Source organism: Bos mutus, chromosome 16, assembly GCF_027580195.1.
Source record: "Bos mutus isolate GX-2022 chromosome 16, NWIPB_WYAK_1.1, whole genome shotgun sequence".
NCBI lineage: Eukaryota > Metazoa > Chordata > Mammalia > Artiodactyla > Bovidae > Bos > Bos mutus.
In genome coordinates, this window is record NC_091632.1 from 44169269 (window position 1) to 44191068 (window position 21800).

A 21800-nucleotide genomic window follows, 5' to 3' on the forward strand; every position below is an offset into this window, starting at 1 on the left:
ATGGAACTGAGACCTGATGCCAGCTACAAGGAGAATGTGCCCCCCAGGCCGGCAACCTCCCTGAGGCCAGGCAAGAGTTTCAGTGGGTCTGGGTCACAGGTGGCAAGAGCAGGGCCCCCTTGGGTAGCTGCCCAGAACCCCTTTTGCAGACAGGCCAGCCCAGGGCCTTGTTAATTCCTGAGATTAGCTGTTTGAGGCCAACTGGACCAGGACAAAGTCTTCCAGCCCAGGCCCCAAGGGAGGATCAGGAAGTCAGGACGTGAGGTGAGAAAGGGGGAAACAGGAGCCCCAGAGCTAGGTCTCTGCAGTGGTGGGCTGGGGAACCCTCCTGCTCAGGTGCCTGGGGATTCCAGAAGGCTACAGAGCTGTGCAGCCAAGAGTGGGAGCAACCCAAGAACTAGTTCAGATTCCAAGTCACACGCCAGTTTCTCTGTGTTCTAGCTGTGTGACCATAGGGCAAGGTACTTAACCTCTCTGAACTTTAGTTCCAGTCTGCAAACTTCCATGGCCCATTCTAGCTGCCAGGCCCTCCCAGGCATCTCACCAGCACCCAAGAGGCCAGGTGGAAGGGAGGCGGGCTGGGGAGACTGGTGGCAGTGGAGAGGGGTGGGGGGGTGGTGGCTGCGTAGGGGAGGGCTCTAAGCCCCATGCCCTTGGTCCCCAGAGCAGCTCCTTTTCACTTTAATGTGTTGGGTCTTGCTCTCACTCCAGCTGTGAGGCACCCCCTCACCCAGCACCTCTGCTCAAGCTGGACACTAGGGAGTCGTCCTTGATGCTTCTTTCCCCTTCACCCTCTTTTACGCCTTCACCTTCTCAGCAGATCTGATCTGCTTCCTCTCCACCCTACTGCCCCCATCCCAGCCCCATCACCTGTCACCTGGGACACCCCTCAGCCGCCTCCCCACTCTCTCCCTGCTTCTTGCTGCCCTCCTCCGAGCCCCTGCCCCATCCCCGCGTTGATTCCCTGCATTGATGCCAGGTTGCTGCTCTTGGGGTGCATCCATCGGTCCACCCGGGACAATAGCTGACACAGACCTCTGGACTCTGGGCTCCCTCCCTTGCCCCTCCCGAGCACTGACCACAGAGTCCTCCCCCAGCGCATAACTGTCTGTCCTTTCTTTAGAGCCATGGAGACTCCGGAAGAGCCTCGGTGTCGGCCTGGGCAGTAGACACGGCCGGTGGGTGCCCATGGGCCCGGCTGAGAGGGCAGGACCTGCTGCCACACCGTGCCTGGGGACAGCACTGTGCCAGGAACCTTGCCAAGTCCAGAGCAACCTGACCAGCCGCAGCCCCAGCCCCAGCCTGGGCCTCATCCTGAGGGACACGACCGGCCGGCTGACCAACTCAAGTTTCCGGCAGCAGGTCAACCTGCAGTCCTTGGTTGGGAGACCCCAAGGGACAGCCAAAGACTTTGCGATCCAGCAAAGTAATTTATGCGCCAGGGAGACCCACACAGCTGAGTGTGGACATCTCACCAGTCCCCAACTCTGGTCAGAGCCTCAGGAGAGCTTCTCGCCCCACCTGATGCCCCAGGGAAGCCCCCTACCACGAGGGCCACTGGCTCATCCATCCTCCAATCTGAGGCGGTCCTGGCTGCTGGCCACAGATACCTCTTGCCCAGACATCAAGCTTACTACAGGGCTGGCCCCACTCAAAGGGCCCACATGGTCAGACCCCAGATCCCAGTGTGGCCTGGGGGGCTGGACCTCCAGGCTCGTGGAGGAACCCCTGACCCTGAAAGACCTGGCTGTCCCTGCCCAGATCGCGCCTCGGGCCCCATCCCAAGCTGCCATTCACCAGCTGCTGGTCTGCGTGCAACGCCTGGAGCGCGAGGCAGTGAGGCTCAGGTGCCAGGCATCCCGGGAACCCCCAGGCCCTGTGCGGCAGGAGCTCTGGACCAGAGCTGGCCAGACACTCCCTGTCTGCTCCCGGCCCTGCCAGCCTGTTCTTGATTCCTGGGATGAGAGGAGGAGACACTCCCGAGGCCTCAGGGGAACTTCCGGTTTCCCAGAGACACAGGGGGCCCAGGAGGGTCTCTCAGACTCTCAGGCAAGCAGCAAGCGTGCATCACTGAGGACCACTCTGGAGATGCTGCCTGGGGATGCCCTTGACCCTGAGCAGGTGGTCCTTTCTGCCTGCCCCCTAAGGCAAGGAGAGCAGTGCTCCCCAGGGACTACACACGGCTGGGGGCAGAGGGGGGACCCCCTGCTCCCTCCAGGGGCAGCCAGCAGGGAGGCCAGACTCTGCTTTTCAACCTCATCCAGTTCAGCCCGGGGCATCCTCCCTGGGCAGGAAGGAGGGAACAGGGCCCCAAGGGAGCGGATAAGCAGGGAGAAAGAAAGGTCAACTTCCGGGCCGCCAGACATAGCCTCCACAAGGAGTGCCCTGCAGGTAGGGGCCAGAGGAGTCTGGGAGTTAGGGGACTCTGGGTTGGGGGCTGCCCTCCCTCCCAGGAATTCTCACTCCAAGATGGCTGTCACTACCCTGTCACCCTCCCTCGAAAGGGAGGCCTTGGGCAGGCAGGCTTAGCAGGGGGTATCTAGTCCTGCTTGCTTCTCGGCCTGAGAGTGTGTTGTGTTCTTTTATTTTCCAAGAACAAACCCAGAAACACTGTGAATCTGGAGCCTGAGTTAGGCCGGTGAGGATATGTGCTGTGGTGTGGGGACCGAGGCCATGCTCTGGAAACAGCTCCTGTCCCACTTGCCTGCAGATTCGGGCCTGATGGCCATAAGGCCCGGCTGGCAGATCCTTGCAGAATTTAAGGGGGAGGGAACCTCCCAGGCCCCTAAGGACAGGAACGTGGGGGCTGCTGCTTCCTGGGATCTGAAACTTGTCAGGCTGCCCTGCACTCTTGGCAGTCAAACAGGGCATTCCCCCACCTCCAGGAGCCCTTTTTTATGGGATTTCCAAGGCTAGCCCTCTGCAGAGGAAAGTCCTCCCAGTGTCCCGCCAGCCCTCCTGCCTTGGGGTGGAGCATCACCCTCCATGCTGGAAAGGCAATGTGGGTGGTGCTGAGCCTCCAGCTGCTCTCTGGGGCTGGGGGCCAGGCCCACCCCTGGTCAGCTTCGTCTGTCCCCAGCTGTCAGTGGCTGTCCAGATGTTTCAGAGGATGGTGGCGCTGGGCACAGCGGCAGCGGGCAGTGGCGGCGGCCGTGGCGCTGGGCCGGCGGCAGCTGTTACGCAGGGGTCTGCGAGCACTGCGGTGGGGACTGTGGCTCCGGGAGGCCCAGCTGGATGCGGCATGGGAGCGACACACGCAGGCTCTGCTGGCCCGGACCTTCCAGAAGGTTAGGAACCTCCAGATTGGGGCATGAGGAGGTGACGAAACACCTGTGTGTCTGGGGAGGAGGTTCTCTTGGGAAACAGATTGTTCCCCCTGAGTGATTAGCAGGAGAGCGGGCAGGCATCAGCCCAGACACGTGACTGAACTCTGCTCAAGTTCAAATCCTATTTCCACCACTTTCCTTTCCTCCACATTTTCTCATTGTGTGATCTTGGGGAGGTTACTTGACCTCTCTGTGCCTTAGTCTCTTTAGCTCTGAAATGCACTCACAATAGTACATACCTCTCAAGGTTGTTGTGAGGTTGTGCTGTGCTTATTAGCTCAGTCGTGTCCGACTCTCTGCGATCCCTCGGTCCATGGGAACTCTCCAGGCAAGAATACTGGAGTGGGTTGCTATGCCCTCCTCCAGTGGATCTTCCCATCCCAGGGATGGAACCCAGGCCTCCCGCATTGCAAGTGGATTCTTTACGAGCTGAGCTACCAGGGAAGCCCTGTTGTGAGGTTAAATTAATAAATATAAGGAACTCAGAATCCTGCCTAGCACATAGCAAGCAAATAGCAAACTGCTATTTAAGTGGTTGCTTTTTTTTTTTTTTTAAACTAGGGGCTTCCCTGGTGGCTCAGCAGTAAAGAATCTGCCCCTCAATGCAGGAGATGCAGTTTCAATCCCTGGGTCAGGAAGATCTCTTGGAGAAGGAAATGGCAACCTACTCCAATATTTTTGCCTGGGAAATCCCATGGACAGAGGAACCTGGTGGGCTACAGTCCATGCAGTCAAAAGAGTTGGACGCAACTTAGCGATTAAACAATTTTTTACTAGAGGTTTGCTAGCCAGGACTGGGAGGGCATTTCAGTGTTTGTCCCTCCTTAGGAAAAGTGCTTTGGGAGGGTCTAGCTCCAGGTTTTGTCTCCCAAGGAAAACCCTGCCTCTTGGGCTCCATTTCTCCATCCATTCATCCATCCATTCATTCCCAAAGAGGCAGGGGCATCTAATTGGTTAAGACCACAGTGTCTGACTTTGTCTCTGCCCTTCCCGCTCAGAGCACATTTGAGGCATCAGCCAACGTCCCTCTTCCCCTTCTCTCTTGACCTAGTGGAGACACTTGATTCAGCAGCACAAACAAGGGCAGCCTCACGTCCAGGCTGGGCCAAGACCTCTGTCCTCCGGGGGAGACCAGGACCAAGGCCCCTCAGGAAGGAAGCCTGTGGTGGATGGTGCCTGGAGAAGCAGGTAGTCTGGGACACCCCAGGTTGGTCAGTGTGACCTGGACAGTGCTTGTGGCCTTCCCTTCTTGTCCCCTACTTCCCCTCAAATGTGGACAAGGATTTGTGCAAAAGGATGTCCATCGTGGCGTTATTTATACCTATGAAAACTTCACTATCCAACATCAAGTGAGAAAATTGTTATTTAACCATGTGATAAACATTTGGCAACTGTTCAATATGACATTTATCAAGATTTTAAAAATTCCTCCCCATTCTTTTTTTATTTTTTGTTTCCATATCTTTATTGGTGTTTTTTCCTTTTATAATAATCATAATAGGAATGCATGCTTGATTTGAAAAAACATTGAAGATAGTTGCAAGTATTTCAGTTAATTCAAAAGTTTCATCTCCCTCCTTATATATCTTATCCTCCTTTCTAGAAGTAGCTTTATGGGTGTTTGCATATGGGTATTTTTAATGCTGGGAGAAAAAAAAAGAGGGTTAAAAAACAGTACCTAATGGGCTTCCCTGGTGGCTCAGTGGTGAAGAATCTACCTGCCAATGCAGGAGACATGGGTTCGATCCCTGATCTGGGAAGATGCCACCTGTTGCAGAGCAACTAAGCCTGTGTGCCACAGGTACTGAGCCTCTTCTCTAGAGCCCAGGGAATCGCAACTACTGAGCCCATATGCCACAACATCGAAGCCTGTGTGCTCTACAGCCCGTGCTCCGAAACAAGAGAAGCCACTGCCATGAGAAGCCCGCTCAAATGCAACTAGAGGGTAGTTGCATTTAGTTGCAACTAGAACTTGCCAGAACTAGAAAAGAGCCCATGCAGCAATGAAGACCCAGCACAGCTCCCCCACATCAAAATAGTACCTAAGAAGGAATTCCCCGGCAGTCCAGTGGTTAGGATTCTGTGCTTTAAAAAAAAAAAAAAATTTTTTTTCTATTTATTTTTAATAGGAGGATAATTGCTTTACAATAGTGTGCCAGTTTCTGCCCTACGTCAACATGAATCAGCCATAGGTATACATATGTTTCCTCCCTCTTGAGCCTCCCTCCCCATCCCACCCCTCTAGGTTGTCACAGAGTACCGGGTCTGAGCTCCCTGCATCATATAGCAAACTGAGACATAAGCATTACTGTATGTAAAATAGACAGCCAGTGGGAATTTGCTGCAGGACTCTGTGCTTTCACCGCCAAGGGCCTGGGTTCAGTCCCTGGTTGGGGAGATTCCACAAACTGTGTGGCAACAAAAAGAAAAAATAGTACCCAAATGGGCTTCCCTGATAGTAAAGAATCCACCTGCAATGCAGGAGACCCTGGTTTGATTCCTAGGTTGGGAAGATCTGCTGGAGAAGGGATAGGCTACCCACTCCAGTATTCTTGGGCTTCCCTTGTGGCTCAGCTGGTAAAGAATCCACCTGCAATGCGGGAGACCTGGGTTTGATCGCTGGGTTGGGAAGATTCCCTGGAGAAAGGAAAGGCTACCCACTCCAGTAATTCTGGCCTGGAGAATTCCATGGACTGTATAGTCCATGGGGTTGCAAAGAATCGGACACAACTGAGTGACTTTCACTTCACTTCAGTACCCAAGATATTGTTTTCTATGAATGAAAAATAGTGCATAGAAAAAAGACCAGAAAGAAAAATATTAAAATGTTGCATAACAGTGTGAATTAGTTAACACCACTGAACTGTTCACTTAAAATGGTTATTGTGTTTTAAATATTTATTTTAAAACAATCGTGTTTAGAATATTTACTTAAAATGGTTAAGATGGTAAATTTTATGTGTATTTTAATTACCACTGTTAAAAATAAGTAAGTAAATCTCATTTTCCCCTGTCCCCCCAAAAAAGGTCAAATGGAAATAGTGGTCATTTCTGGGGCAGTGAGGTTTAAGATGCTTATTTTCAGTTCCTCAGTTTTCTGTTCCAACGATGTATTGTTTTTGTTCTTTTTTTCATTTTTAAGATTTTATTTATTTATTTTGGGCTCTGCTGGGTCTTTGTTGCTGTTTGCAGGCTGTCGCTGGTTGCAGGAAGTGGCGGCTACACTTTGTGTGGCGCTCAGGCCTCTCACTGTGGTGGCTTCTCTTGTGGAGCGCAGGCTCTAGGCTCATGGGCTTTAGTAGCTGCGGCTCTCGGGCTCTAGAGCACAGGTTTAGTAGTCGTGTGTACAGGCTTAGTTGCCCCAAGGCACATGGGAGCTTCCCAGACCAGGGATTGATCCCATGTTCCCTGTTGGCAGGTGGATTCTTAACCACTGGATGGACCATCAGGGAAGTCCCATTCTTATTTTTAAACAATTGTGTTTAAAATATTTATTTAAGTAATATTTATTTTAATGCATGTTTGTTGTAAAAAAATCCAAATAGTATTAAAGAGATTACAGCAAAAGCAGAACCCTCCCCACAAATTACTCACATATCAGGAACAGAATGTACTGTCTGGAATAGAACAGGGGGGTGGCTCAGCGCACCTTCGCTCCTGCCAGCAAATGGTCCTTCAGGACTGGGGTGGATGGGTTGGGACTGGGTGCCCTCCCTAGGCCAGGGAGGGCATCAGTTTCTACCTGGGCAACTTCACTCTCAGTCCAGGGAGTTTGAGAGAGGAGGCGGGAGCCCAGCCGATTCTGTTGCGTTCTGGGCTGAGGCCAGATGGAGGAGAGAGGGGAGTCCCGATCCTGCAGGCTCTGCAACATCTGGCTGGTGAGAAGTGGGGTTCTGGGGAAAGGGGGAGATGGATCCAGGCAGGGCAGGGCCCGAGTCCCTACACTGGGCACATGGAGCCAGGCAGGGTAGGCCCAGGCCCCCACACTGGGCAGGGCAGGGGGGTTAGGGGCTCCTCAGTGAGTAAGTGAGTGCTTACTGAGTATCTACCCTGGCAACTTCCCAGACAAGATCTCATTTAAGTTTCATGGTGACCTTGGCAAGGCATTGTGCCCATTTCACTGATGGGGAACTGAGGCACAGGGAAATTAAGTGCCCAGCTCAAGGACACATAGTAGGAGAGGGGCACATCCCGCATTTGTGTGCCATGGAAGATGGACACAGGCCAGACAGAAGCTTGTATGTTAGAACTGGGAAGTCCTTAGACATGACTCACTCATGGGGAAACTGAGGCCCAGAGATGGACAGTGACTGACTGGTCCCAGGCCACTCAGCCTGGCATCCCAGGATTCAGTGGTCCCTCCTGGCCCTGTTGCTCCCCTCCACTCACTCTCTCTTCCCGCCTTCTTCCCTCCCTTTAGTCTTCCTCCTGTGGTGCCATCAGAAGGAATGGGCCAGGCAGGAGAAGGGGGTCCAGGGAGAGGCCTCCCAGGCCACGCTGAGGACTCAGAGGATGGGGAGGCCCCCCCACACCTGGCGTTCTCCTGCTGCAGGTGCAGCCTGGGTGGCCCTACTGGACCCTCAGCATCGGAGAGCCTGGCTCTGCAGGTAGGGGGAAGAGAGGATGGGGACCACCTTCCCTGAGGCAGAGGGTGGGATGCAGCTGGGAGAGGCCTTTTAAGTCCATTTTTTACAAAATATCTATTTATTTGGTTTCACTGGGTGTTAGTCGAGGCAAGCAGGATCTTTAGTTGCAGCATGTGGGATCTAGTTCACTGATCAGGGATCAAACCCTGGGCCCCTGCACGGGAGTGTGGAGTCTTAACCACTGGACCACCAGGGAAGCCCCTTAAGTCAGTTCTTGACTCCTGGTGTTGAGAGACCAATGAAAATAAGAAATGAATACATCCACCATTTAGTGAGACACTAAGACCTGCCAGACACCACCCAGGGGCTGGGATTTATTTATGTATGCGTGCGCGGTTGCTAAGTCCTGTCTGATTCTTTGTGACCCCATGAACTACAGTTCATCAGGCTCCTCTGTCCATGGGATTTTCCAGGCAAGTGGAGTGGGTTGCCATTTCCTCCTCCAGGGGATCTTCCTGACTCAGGGATCAAAACACATCTCCTGTGTCTCCTGCATTGGGAGGTGGATTCTTTTTTTTTTAATTGGAGGATAATTACTTTATAATACTGTGATGGTTTTTGCCATACATCAATATGAATCGGCCACAAGTATACATGTGTTCCCCTCATTCTACCCGCCCCGCTCCCTCCTCACCCCATCTCTCCAGGTTGTCCCAGAGCACCAGCTTTGGGTACCCTGCTTCATGCATCAAACTTGCCCTGGTCATCTATTTTATGTATGGCAATGTACATGTTTCAATGCTATCCTCTCAAATCATTCCACCCTTGCCTTCTCCCACTGAGTCCAAAAGTCTGTTCTTTACATCTGTGTCTCCTTTGCTGCCCTGCATGTAGGATCATCAGTACTATCTTTCTAAATTCCATATATATGCATTAATATACAGCATTTGTCTTTCTCTTTCTGACATACTTCATTCTGTATAATAGGCTCCAGGTTCATCCACCTCATTAGAACTGACCCAAATGCATCCCTTTTTATAGCTGAGTAATATTCCATTGTGTATATGTACCATGGATTCTTTACCACTGAGCCACCTGGGAAGCCAGGGATTCAATTATAAGCAGAGCTTAAGGCCCGTGGAACCCATGACTCAGTGCAGGGACAGATAGGAAGGAAATTAACAATCACAAAGGATGTGTGTGTGTGTGAATACCACCCAAGTTAAGTGTTGTGAAGGGAAGGAACACAGAGCTACATGAAGATTTTTTTCCCTGTTAACTATTTTATTATGGGACATTTTTATCTTACATAAAAGTAGGAAAACAGAATAAACAGCTTCAATGTACCCATCAAGAAAATCACCTCCTGAGAAAACTTGTTTCATCTGTACCCTAGCTACTTCCCCCACAAAAACCCCAGGCATCCTGTCATTTCATATGTAAATACCTCCGCAGCATCTCTAAAACAGAGTCTTTTAAACAACAGAACCACCATACCATGGGCTTCCCAGGTGGTGCTAGTGGTGAAGAACCCTCCTGCCAATGCAGGAGACACAAGAGACACCGGTTCGATCCCTGGGTTGGGAAGATCCCCTGGAGGAGGAAATGGCAACTCACTTCAGTACTCTTGCCTGGAGAATCCCATGGACAGAGGAGCCTGGCGGGCTGCAGTCCATGGGGTCAGACAGGACTGAAGCAACTGAGCATGCGCGTACCACCATACCATGATCACACCTGAAATATGAATAATTCCTTAACACCAAGAAATAGCTGGTCAACAGTCAAATTTCCACTTCTACTATGTGTTGTTATCATTTGTTTCAATCGGGATCTAAATAAGGCCCATGTGCTGCCATTGGTTGAGGAATCGTCAAAAGTCTTTTTAGTCTATGGCGTTCCCTCTGAGTTTTTTGTTGTTTTCTTCCTGTCAGTGATCTGTTGAAGAAACCAGGTTGCCTGTCTGATAGTTTCCCACTGTCTGCATTTTGCTGATTGCATCCCCTGATAGAGTTTTCCGTGAGAACTTTTTTTTGGCTGCATGAGTCTTCATTGCTGCGAGGGCTTTCTCTAGTTGTGGTGAGTGGGGGCTACCCTCCAGTTGCAGTGTGCAGGTTTCTCACGCCAGTGGCTTCTCTTGTTGCAGAGCACTGACTCTAGAGGTCACAGACTCAGTAGTTGTGTTGCACAGGTTTAGTTGCCCCATGGCATGTGGGATCTTCCCGGACCAGGGATTGAACCCATGTCCCTGGCATTGGCAGGTGGATTCTTAACCACTGGACCATTAGGGAATTTCTCTGTGAGAACGTCTAACAAAGGGAGCTGACCTCGACCGGAGTTCAGCAGAGATGGGAAGGATGCATGGTTGACTGGTAGAGGGAGAGCAGACAAGAGCTCCAGGCAGAGGGAACAGCATGTTCAAAGGCCTCTGACAGGAGAACATGGAAAATTCAAAGAAGGACGGTCAAGTTGGAACCCTGTTAGTACAGAGTTGGAGGCCAGGGTGGTCTGAGATGAAGTTGGAAATGTGTGCAGTGGTGTTGGGGGGCAGATCATCAGAGAGGGCCTTGTTGGCAGTGGGGACCAGTTGAAATTTTCATCAGAGCAAGGAGACTACTGCTAGAGGATTTTAGTAAGAGAATAAGATGCCTGCAATGCAGAAGACCCAGGTTCCATACCTCAGTCGGGAAGATTTCTGGAGAAGGGAATGGCTACCCACATCAGTATTCTTGCCTGGGAAATCCCATGGACAGGGGAGCCTGATGGGATATAGTCTATCAGGGTCACAAAGAGTCAGATACAATAGAATGACTAACACTTGAAAAATATTTCTCTAGATGTTGAGGTCCTTTAATGGACCAGAACCTGGTGGTCTGGAGTCGATCAATAAGAAAGTAAAGGAGAGAGAAAGAGGCTGATATTCCTTGGTTTACACAGAAAGCCAATAAAGCCCCTGGCACAGGGCTTGCTCTGTTCAAGGAGGCCTCAGGTGCCCTCTCAATGGGGTGAAGGCGCAGAGCGCCTTCTCGAGAGGGTCTTAGAAGCCTGGGCAGAAAAGTGAACTCAGAGAGCCTCTGAGCTCCAGGGATCAGCCTGGAAAAGAGAGAGAGGGAGACAGAGAGAGAAAGCAAGACACGGGGACCAAAGCTCTGATGGAACAAAGGTGTTTTAATCAACATGGTGTGGGCATATATACTGTAGTTATTCTCAGCAAAGATAAAGATTAAAATTCCAGACTTACAAAACATAGGTGATCCATATTAAAGAGAGAGAGAGTTGTAAATAATCACTTTTACCATATGGTTCACAAGAAGGAAGAGGGTACTTATCACCGTATAGAAAAACTAACGAAGGAAATGCCTGGATTCCTCAGCCCCTGGGACAGGCTTGCCTCTCCTCTTAATTCCTGAATATTCAGGAATTAATAAGGAATAGAGAATTCCTGACAGATCCAAAACAGCACACAGGAAGCCTCCTGTTAAATGCTTCCTGACGTCTAGGGACTTCCCTGGGGGTCCAGTGGTTAGGGCTCCACACTTTCACTGCAGGAGGCACAGGTTTGATCCCTGGTTGGGGAACTAAGATCCCACAAGCCTTGAGGCATGGCCAAAAAATAAAAATACAATTTTTTAAAAAAGAAAGAAAAATATTACTCTGGTTATGGTGTAGGCACTGACCAGAGGGGTGGGATGACAGTGGATGTGGGAGGCCAGGTAGGAGGCAGCAAAGAACTGCCAGGCACCCAGAAGTGGTGGTGGTGTGGCCTGAGCAGACGGCATGCCTCACTATCCTTAAAGCAGCCCCATTTTACAGATGAGAAAGCTGAGGCTCAGTGAGGTGAGTGGCTCGCCCAGGGCCTCAGTGGTGTGTCTGGCACATGGCCGGTGGCTGTAGCTGCTGCCACTACGATGAACACCAGCACTTTCTCTTGGCTATCCAGGTGCTTTGGGGCCTGGCAGCGTTTCGTGCAAAGAGGGACCCGGTACCGGGACCATGTGGCCAACTGCCAGGCAGGGACCCTGAGGACGTGCCTGCAGCAGTGGATGCAGATGAAGCAGCTCCGGGCCTCAGATGGGGCGAAGGTGGCCCAGCTGTCCCTTTGTTGGCAGAAGGCAGGTGAGTGAGCGGCTGGCCAAAGGGCTTCCCCTCCCCGCACCCAGCAAACAGCGCCACTTCAGCTCCTTCTGCAGTTGCTCTGGTTGACTTACAGATTCTCAGGATGGGAGGTGATGAGATTGGGAGCTTTCTCAAGGGTGCAGCCTGGCAGACCTGGGAGGGTCCCTGGAGCAGCAGGCCTTGGTGGGCCCCATCCTGGCCACTGTCATGAGCTCCTCTAGAGAAGCCTCGAAGGACTATGTAGCCCCTACTCCTGGGAAGCCCTGAATCTAAGGGGGACGCACAGCCCCTGCACCTCAGACCAAACAGGATCTTTAGGTGTCCTGATGAGGAAGGGTTTGGAGGTGGTGGGAGGGGGCAGTGCCCATGAGGAGAGGGGTCCTCAGGGGCTGAGGCAGTGACCGCCAATGGCTTTGGGAAGAGAGAGGTCACTGATTCCTCTCTTGTCTACTTCTCAGGGAACATGGCTCTCTTCAGCTCAGTCCCTGGAGGGGCCACAGCCCATGGGTTGAGGCTGATGGTTGCGGCCCGGGTGCTGCCTCAGGAGCAAGGCCAGGGCTCCCTGCAAGAAGCCTGCCGGAAGCTGGCCCTCCAGCGGGTGCTGTTGCTCTGGAGGACGCGGCTGTCCCAGCGCCAGCGGGCAGAGTAGGTGACCACAAGCTTGTGACCTGGGATAGGGTCTGGGGTAACCTAGGGTGGGCGTGTGAGCAGTGCTCAGCACACGATGGAGCATTCCATAAGGAACAGGTGGCATCCTGCTCCTTCCTGTGGTCTCAGCCTGGGGCCTGGCACCCTGTGGTGCCCAGCAGGTGTGGGGCTGTGGGAGGTGACCCAGGGACACTGAGACAGTGGCTGAGCAGAGAGCTGGTGGCGGGGGGTGGGGAGGGTGGGCAGGGCGTGCCAGGGGCACAGACATGGAATCCCACCAGGATGGCCGGAACCTGATGGGAGGTTGGTTTAATGCTCAACTCCCTCCTCAGAACCTGAACCCACATCTCACCCATCTCCTAGTTAAGTGGGAAACCATGTCTGTCTCCTCACCAGTGCCTCCCAGTATTTCGCAGGTGCCTGGACTGCCTGTATGCACAGAGTAGATACTCTAAATGAATAAAAGTGAGCCACTTTTCCCTGACCCCAGTTGCCTTACTGGGGCTTCCCTTCAGTGGTTAAGAACCTGCCTGCCAATGCAGGAGATGCAGATTTGATCCGTGGGTTGGGAAGATCCCCTAAAGTAGAAAATGGCAACTCACTCCAGTATTCTTGCCTGGAGAATCCCATGGACAGAGGAACCTGGTGGGCTAGTCCATGGGGCCGAAAAGAGTCGGACACGACTGAACGACCAATACACAGCACAGTTGCCTTATTACACAGCTAGAGAAACTGAGGCTCAGAGGGGTCAAGCACCGTGCTCTAAATCACACTGAATCTTCAGCAAGAAAGTCCCTATAGTGAGACCTTCTTCATGATGCTTTTATACAAGACAGGATGCTGGGATTCAGGGCCCAGGCTGATGGTTGTGGGTGAGGGGGCTGGTGGAGGTTAGGAGGGGTCAGCTTCACTAGTGGGATGTCAGGAGGAATGAAAATTAGCAGCTGCAGGGTTAAGAATTCTGTCCTTAAAAGCTGTACACCTGGCATCCATCAGCCCCACACCCACTTGGTCCACTTGGACCCTCAGTCTCTTTTAATGCTGGAACTCCAGGGAAACTCAACTCACCATGATCCTTCAGAATGTAGCCTTCCCTCTGCCAGGCTGTCCTCTGGCATTTGGGTACCAGGGCACAGTCCATATCTCCCTGCGACATGTCTGGGGTTCCCTGTAGCCTGAGACCAGTGCTAGGATCCCAGGTTTGCCACTGTTTGGCATTTGAGGAAATGACCTTTCCTCAAGCCTCCGTTTCCCTACCTTTGGAACCAAGTGAAGGCAGAAATACTGGTGTGGGCTCTTGAGTCTTGGGTCTGGGGGCCGGGCCCTGGGCCTGACTCCACCCCCCATCAACTGCATGTCCCCCCCACACTGGGAGTGTGGTGAGAATCAAGCAGGTGATCACAGCAGGTAGAGCTGTGCTCTTGGCCTCAGCTGCTCATAAAGGTCACCCTGGGACTTTGGGAAGCCCAGGCAGCACCCAGACCAGTAAAGCAGAATCTTCAGGGGTGGGGCCCCAGTGGATCCCGGTATCTCTTAGAGTCCCAGGTGGTCCCAGTGTGCAGCCAGTCTGGTGGTGCCCAGCTCTGTGCCTTTCCAGCAGCCCCAGCCACAGGTGACGTGTGACCCCGGCACTCCCCTGCCCCCTCCTGTAGCTCTTTCTTCAAGGGCGTGCAGTGGCGGGCACTGCGGCACATCCTGAGGGGCTGGCGCCTGAGAGCACAGGATCCGGGCAGCACCAGGATTGCCTCGGCCCCAGATCCACCACCAGGCCACAGCACACACCGGAGAAGCTCCCGGGACGAGGTGAGGGGCAGAGGGTGGGGAGGAGGACGGGGGAGGAGATGATGGCAAGCCAGGGCACCCAGGACTCCACAACTCCTTCCCCAGGCTTCCAGGGCCCCCGCCCTCCTGGAGATGCTCCAGTTGAGCTTTCTGTGGGCAGCGGGTCAGCGACAGCAGGGGCGATGCCTTCTGCTCTGGCGGGCGCGGGCCCAGCAGTCCCGGGACGCAGCGAGGTGGCACCAGAGCACGCTTCAGAGGCGGTAGGGACCCCTCCCAGGGCAGGGGAGCCATGCTGCCTGCCCACCCTGCCCGCCCCCTCCCCAGCCCTGTGGATTTACTGTTTCCCAGAAATCCTTGCTTTTCCATCTGCGTCTCCCGGGTCTACATCCCAGAGGGCCCCCCTTCACTCCCCAGACTCAGGTACTGCCCTCCTACCCTGCCCTGCTGTGAGACATGAGGGGGAGGGTAGGGATCATGTATGGGAGAGTATTCATCTCTCCCAGAAATTTCATGGCTGTGGTCATCTCAGCTTTGTCCCACACCGGCTGTGTGATCTCGGGCAAGTTGCTTAACCTCTCTGTGCCTCTATCTCCCCATTTGTATGGGGTTCATACTAGGGCTCTCACTGGTGGGCCTCAGTGAGGTAGGGGCACGCACATCCCCTAGCAAGCACAGTACCTAGCATTAGTAAGCACTTAGTTCACAGCGCTGTTCATCACAGCAGTTGGTATCGGGCGTCTGGGGTCCCATTGTATCCTGACCACCTGTCAGCATGACCCTCAGGGTAGCGTTGAAGCCCTCCAGCCCCTAGCAACCCCTCCTCCTCCATAATGGAAATAGGAGAAAGGGTCACCCAAGCCCCTCCTTGCTGCTGAGGGGAGGGGAGGGGAGGGCAGGGCCAGGCTGGCCCAGGGTGGCAGTGACCACCTGAGGGTGGACACTCCTGTTTCCAGCATCCTCCTTGACTGGAGCCACTGGGCAACAGCCCAAGGGGCCCAGAGAGAGCTGGCTGCCCGCTGGGCCTGGGATCGGAGGGGCAGGGCTGCCCTGGGCCTGTGGCGGCAGCGGCTGGTACAGCAGCGGGAGGTGGAGCTGCGGGCCCGGGAACGGGGCCGGAGACTGCAACGACGTGCCCTGGGCCACTGGCACTGCTACTGGCAGAGTGAGTCAGGGGCTGGGACAGGGCACCAGGGGTGAGGGAGGGGCCAAGGTCCGGCAGGGATGTCCAGGATTCAGGTCCTCTAGCACAGACTCCAGTGATGGACTGGGTGACAGATTGGGACCAGGGTGTGGGGGGCGGGGTGTGGTGTGTGTGTGCAGATGCTGTATGCTTGGGTACACACTCCCCACTCTTCCATTCCCTGACTGTATGTACTTTAAACAAGCTACTTAACCTGAGTCTCAGCTTATTCATCCATAAAATGGGGACAGTGGTACCCACCTGCTAGGGTGGTGGTGAGGATTCTATAAGACAATCCACATGAAGTGCTTGGCTCAGAACCCAGCTCCTTGTGGGTGTTACCATCATCATCACCATCTTCATCTGCATCCTCATCATCCTCACCTGGCCTTTAGGAGTCAGGTGGTCCTCAGAGCCCAGCACAGAAAGCAGGGGTCAGTGGGGCCATTTTAGAGGCTTCTCACTCCTCCAATGTCATATCAGTGGGCTGGCAGGTGGGGACTTGGATGTTCAGAAATTTATGTCCTGTCCACTGGGGACAGCAGCTTCCCTGACCCAATTGTTGCCCAGGGATATTGACCCAGTGTTGCCAGACCTTTGTTTTTACAGAAAAGCTGGAAATCTATATTTTTGTGTGAATTCTCCTGATTCCTAAACATCATCAAGAAACTAAAAAAGAACTCTATGAGTTGGTTGGCTTAGTCACCAGTAGAACACCTGTAATGGGAGAATTTTAACCCAGTTAGCCGTTACCGCTTGGGTAGAGGGTTGAGGCTGGCGGAGCAGGGGCCCATGGTTCCCCAAGGCCTAGGCTTGAGGCTGGAATGAGCACTCAGAGGCACCTCAGCATCTCTCTGGCCACAGGACAGGCATTCCTGCAAGAGAAGTGCCAGCGGTGGGTGCAGGCCCGCCTCCAGGGCCTGCGGAGGGCCATGTTCTGGGGCTGGCAGCAGGCGGCAGCTCGCCGGAGACCCGTGGTGGCCAGTCCAGAGCAGCTCCTACTGCAGAGGTGGGTGGGCCTGGGGGTGGGAGTGCGAGGGTCATCCCCACCCCAGAAGCAGCAGGGAGAGCGCCTAGGGATGGGAGGCTGGGTGGCCTCTGCAGCTCAAGAGACAGGCCAGGCTGGAGACCTGGCATCCAGGCAACAGGGGCATGAAGGGAGACCCCAGCCTGGAGTCAAAAACCACCAAGCTTCCATTCTCCATGTTGTTCAGGGGGTGGGGGATAGTAAGCCCCTAACCCCTCCCAATTCCCTGACAAGCCCTGGGTCTCCACCTCCTGGCTGGGTAAGCCCTTTGGTTTCAAAGCTCACAGCTAAGATGGGGGAACCAATTCCTCAAACAGCCACTGGAACATGTGTTCCAACTCCACATCTTGTTTAATGAATCACAGCACAGGAGAATTCCATAGTCAAAGAAGAGAGTGAAATCTGAAACAGAGATGGTCTAGTGACACACATCTACAGATCATAGATGCATGTGGTTTTTAAAAAAATTATCTTTGGCCACACCCCCACAGCCTGTGGGATCCTAGTTCCCCAACTAGGGATTGAACCCAGGGCCCTTGACAATGAAAGCATGGAGATCTAACCACTGGACCACCAGGGAATTACCTGGGCGCGTGTTTAAAAGCAGAAGGGGACAGATCATGTTTTCTCCCAGGGTTGGTTCTATACAAACTCACAGGCGTTCTCAGTGCTCCCACAGGGGCAGTGAACCATTCACTGCAGAGTAGCCTGATGTTTTCTTGGCCCCTCTGACCACAGTCCCCTCACTGACCTCCTGCCCTAGAGTTGCCGTGTGAGGGAAGACAGGGTGTAGCTGTTCCCCTGATGCAGGGGACCTGGACCCACACCACCAGGCTCCCACACCGTCCCAGGCAGCCTGCCCTCAGCAGCCAGGGTGCACGCATGCCGAGGCCCCTAAATGAAAGCCAGGACTTTCACCTGTCACACATCGGTCCACATTTCCTTTTTTTCCTTAAAAAAAAAAAGAAATTATTGATTTTTTTGTTTTGGCCATGCTGCATAGCATTGCATGTGGGATCTTAGTTCCCTAACCAGGGATTGAACCCAAGCCCCCTGCAGTGGGTGGAAGGCAGAGTCTTAACCACTGGACCTCCAGGGAAGTCTGGTCCAGATGTTCTTAAGGCACCGAGGCTGTGTATACAAAACCGTGTATAACCTGTGATGGTTTGTGGACGAGTTTCAGGTGTAGCTTTGAATACCTGGACTGGACTGCTGCAGTCCATGGGGTTGCAGAGTTGGACACGACTGATCGATTGAACTGAACTTTGAATAAATGAGACTTCTGACTGGGAAGCCACCTAGGCTCCTCCTCTGCCCGTTCTGCAGCCACTTCCAGGCCTGGTGTAGAGTCGTGAAAGCCTCCTGGGCCAAGCATCCAGCCTTCCAAGATGATCTGAGCAGACGGATACCCAGGGCCACGTTTGCCAGTGAGGCCCCAGCGGCCACAGCCCAGCCTTGGGAGCTGCGTGTGGCCCAGGCCTCCTGCTGGAGAAGCCGAGAGCAGAGGTGCCAGGCAGACAGGCAGCTGAGGAGGACCTGGGCCCAGCAGGCCTTCGTTGCAAGGCGAGTGGCCCCAGGCCTGTGTCGCACGGCCCGTCGGCAGGCAGGAGAGAGCTCCAGGGCCCAGGCCTTTTGCTGGATGCTGTGGGCACGTGAGTCCTGCCAGCACCAGGTCATTCGAGACCATGCTGTCCCAACTCTGAGCGCCAGGTGGGTGCCCTCGACCTGAGGGCAGTCCCGTACTGTGTGGGGCCAGCTTAGACCTTGAACTTGTTTAGTGTCAGGGTACAGGGTATTTGGTGGCTAGTGGTGGGGCTCAGGGGGCTAGGGGTCATGGGATAGGACATCCTGGTCATTGCAGCTAGTCGTGGGGTTAAATGCCAGCTCTGTACTCTCCAGCCATGCCACTCCCTCCTTGGGCAAGTCTGACTTTGAAGGTCAAAGGAAGATAACAGGCCTGCCTTGTAGGGTGGTCCCAGGATTACCATGGGCATGCTCTCAGTTCAGCTCAGGCCAGACGCACACCAGGTGCTGAAAATATACAGCAGTGCTTGTGGGGGGATGGGAACAAAGGAGCAGTGGGCAGGCCCGCTTTCTGTCCCCACATGTAATATTCTGCCGCTCTCCGTGCCCATTTGAACCTGATTTCAACAGGAGAGGGATGAGGGAGGGGAGCACAGGCATGGGGCTTTGCCTGGACCCGCTGGAGAGTCCAGCCCCGATGACTTCAGTGTGGGCTCCTCCCTCCCCCCAGGGTCCAAGAGACCTGGACCCAATCAGCGACTCGGGGCCATGTCCAGCGAACTGCAGTCACCCACTTCCAGCAGGCTGGGCCCAGGCGCTTCTTGCGAACCCACTGGGCCCAGTGGCAGACAGCGCTGTTCAGAGTGTGGCTAGAACCACAGGCGGAGGTCCAGAAGGCCAGCAGAGCCCACCCGGCCAGGCCCAGGGCCAGCCTCCGGCGCTGGCCTGGGATGGCCACCAGAGGGCGCCTCCTGGTGCTGATGAACCCTCCAGCCCTGAAGACCCAGGTGAGGCCGGGCTGGGTCAGGTGGGAGGTCCCAAATGACCCGAGGGCCAGTGGCCTCAGAATCAGCTTGATTCAGCCCAGGTGGCAAGGGTGGCTGGATGCTTCTCCAGGATCCCAGTGGCCTTGTGGACACCACCCCTACTAGTTCTCAGACAGCCTCTGGTCTGGCAGTCAGCCAACTGTGGGACCATCAGCAAATACTTACTGAGCACCTGCCAAGTGCCAGGCCAGTGCAGTCTGCTACAAAGGCACACCCTGGGTGGCAACTGTTAAAGAGCAGACACCTAAACTCCCAAGTCAAGGTGCAGCCTAGGATCAACATAGGTAATCGAGTTCAGTAGAAATGGTGACAAAGAGCTGGGTAGCCTAACAGGAGGGGAGAAGCCACAGTGAGAGCGTCACTCCAGGCACAAGGAGTGCCACTGCACAGCAGTCTAGGGACACTTCATTGCAGGGCACACAGTATTCCTCTAGATGACTGGCAGCATCAAGAATCCTATTCTAGGATGCCAGGAAGCATGCCATAGCCTCTAGGAAGGTTCTAAGAAAAAAGATTCAAGTCATTTAAGTGGAATTGAAAGGGACTAGCTTTGGCTACTTGCAGAATCTGCATTTTCACCTATGCAGGGCTATGGCAACTGCAGATTTTGAAGTCTCTGGGTATTTTCTTTCTAGATCTATGTTTCAAGACAACTTTATTTTCAGAGTATGTTTATAAACACTTCCATTCCTGTCAGCAAAGGCAGGCAGGGATCCCATCTACTGATGGAGAAACTGAGGCTTGTAGAAACAAAATACAGTAGATGCCAGGAATGGCCAGTGGTACTAGGGTGAATTCCAGGCCCCCTTCTTTCTACCGAATGCACACATGTGCCCAGGCAGCCCTCACTTAACAGGGACAGGCTTTATGCCATCTCTTGGTGGCACAGGCTCCCTTCGAGAACCCCCCGCCCCCACTTGTATAGAGCAGTCACTGGGGGCTCCAGCCCTGGAGTCAGACCACTCTGGAGAGGTGGGGCCTCAAACAAGTAACTTTATGTCACTAACTAGGGACAGAAATGCCCACCTCACAGGCTGTGCCTGACACAGGAAGGCTCTGAGCAGCAGCTCTTATCAGTCCACTTGCCTTCCAGTCTCCGGCCACGCAGGAGGATGTGGGAAGAGGCAGTGGCGTGTACCAAGGGCCACATTACTCTTGGCCCTTTCCTGTCTCCTCTGGAAGCCTCACAGGAGAACCTGAGGCAATGTGAACCGTCCCACTTGTGCACACACAAACAGAAGTCCCCTGACTGGCTGGGGCAGGACAGAAAAGGAATCCTGCCAGGTCACTGGGGTTCAGGTTTTTCTCTGTTCCTTCAGACCTGCAGCTGCAGGCCATGGGCCATGGGACCCAGCCCAATCCAGCACCGCAGCCCCAGTGGACAGATGCGGGGAGAAGCGTCCTGGGCTCAGAGTAAGGAGACCCTCCCTCTGGGGATAAACGAGGTCTGAAGTGCAGTGGTGAGTCAGTTACCAGCCCTCAGAGGCCTGGAAATCAGCATCGAGCTCTCTACGAACCTGTCTTTTCTATTTACTGTCTTCCCTACCCATCTCCTATTCTGGAACATTTCCCAATGTTGGAAAAACAATGACAACTTCTCCCACCCCACCCGGTTCCTTCTCTTTGGGCCACAGGAGACTTGGGCAGCTGTGGTGGAAGCAGGGACACTGGCTTCATTCGCTCAATACCATTTCTTGTTCACCCTTCTCTTACAGTTCAACCTCCAGAAGCATCGGGGCGGTAAGTCTCCTCCCCTGAGTGATGTGTTAACCTCTTCCAACTCCCCTTTCCAGGTGACAGCCAGCCTCCCCTCTGCCCCACCTCCCAGCTCCAGCTGCAGGGGCCCAGGTGCACCTGCTGGACCTCGGGCCAGCGCCCTCCCGGGGCAGGAGGGGACTGCAGCTCTGAAACCAGAGACCTCGAGGGCAAGACAAGGCATCTGGGGTAGGAGGAGAGGGTGTGCGTAGAGAGGGAGAGATGAAGATGGGGGACAGGCCGAAGGGTTTGCCTGACCCTGGCCAGACCTGGGCCCCCACCCCTCCCTGGCCAGTGCTCGTCCCACAGGATCCCAGGGGCACAGGCCCAGGCCTGGAGCTCTGCCCTTTATCCTGACCACGAGGAAGTCGTAATGGCCATCAGGACCCACCAAGGCCTCTCCCCTTAGGAGGAAATACCTGCAGTGCTGGCGACTTGAGGCCCGGCTGCGCCGGCTGCAGAGCTCCCAGCAGGCCAGCCTCCAGGCAGCCATGTGGCAGCGCTGGGTAGATGTTCAGGGGGCGGAGAGGCTGGTGCGGACTCTGGTGAGTGGGGGGCCCCTTCCCAACCCCACGCTGATTGCCCATCCCGTCCCTTTCCCAGCCCTAACCTCTGGACACGCTGTCTCTCCAAGTTTGGTCTTTGAACCTACCAAGCCTGAAACCTTGGGAACAGGCCCAGGGACCTGCACTGTTACTACATCTCAGATGACATCCCCTTGTCACACCCCCTTTCCTCCGAGCTGGGGCTTTTGGCCTGAAGCAGAGGGAATGGCCCCCTCTTCCATCAGGGCTGCAGGTGGGGAGAGGCAGC

General features: G+C 54.2%; 1 protein-coding gene across 1 annotated transcript in view; it reads left to right on the top strand.

Annotated features, from left to right (window-relative positions):
* The window catches only part of C16H1orf167 (chromosome 16 C1orf167 homolog), a 22613-nt gene continuing 813 nt past the window's right edge, over window positions 1–21800 (top strand). Inside the window, exons 1-20 of the mRNA XM_070384404.1 lie at window positions 1–70; window positions 1124–2147; window positions 2265–2342; window positions 3080–3287; window positions 4378–4498; window positions 5572–5582; window positions 7045–7204; window positions 7747–7933; window positions 11850–12025; window positions 12484–12670; window positions 14326–14476; window positions 14561–14715; window positions 15409–15617; window positions 16500–16644; window positions 17989–18388; window positions 18917–19193; window positions 20552–20645; window positions 20948–20972; window positions 21026–21080; window positions 21428–21532. Of these exons, the coding sequence (XP_070240505.1) occupies window positions 1–70; window positions 1124–2147; window positions 2265–2342; window positions 3080–3287; window positions 4378–4498; window positions 5572–5582; window positions 7045–7204; window positions 7747–7933; window positions 11850–12025; window positions 12484–12670; window positions 14326–14476; window positions 14561–14715; window positions 15409–15617; window positions 16500–16644; window positions 17989–18388; window positions 18917–19193; window positions 20552–20645; window positions 20948–20972; window positions 21026–21080; window positions 21428–21532 (3838 nt within the window). The remainder of the gene's footprint in view (window positions 71–1123; window positions 2148–2264; window positions 2343–3079; window positions 3288–4377; window positions 4499–5571; window positions 5583–7044; window positions 7205–7746; window positions 7934–11849; window positions 12026–12483; window positions 12671–14325; window positions 14477–14560; window positions 14716–15408; window positions 15618–16499; window positions 16645–17988; window positions 18389–18916; window positions 19194–20551; window positions 20646–20947; window positions 20973–21025; window positions 21081–21427; window positions 21533–21800) is intronic.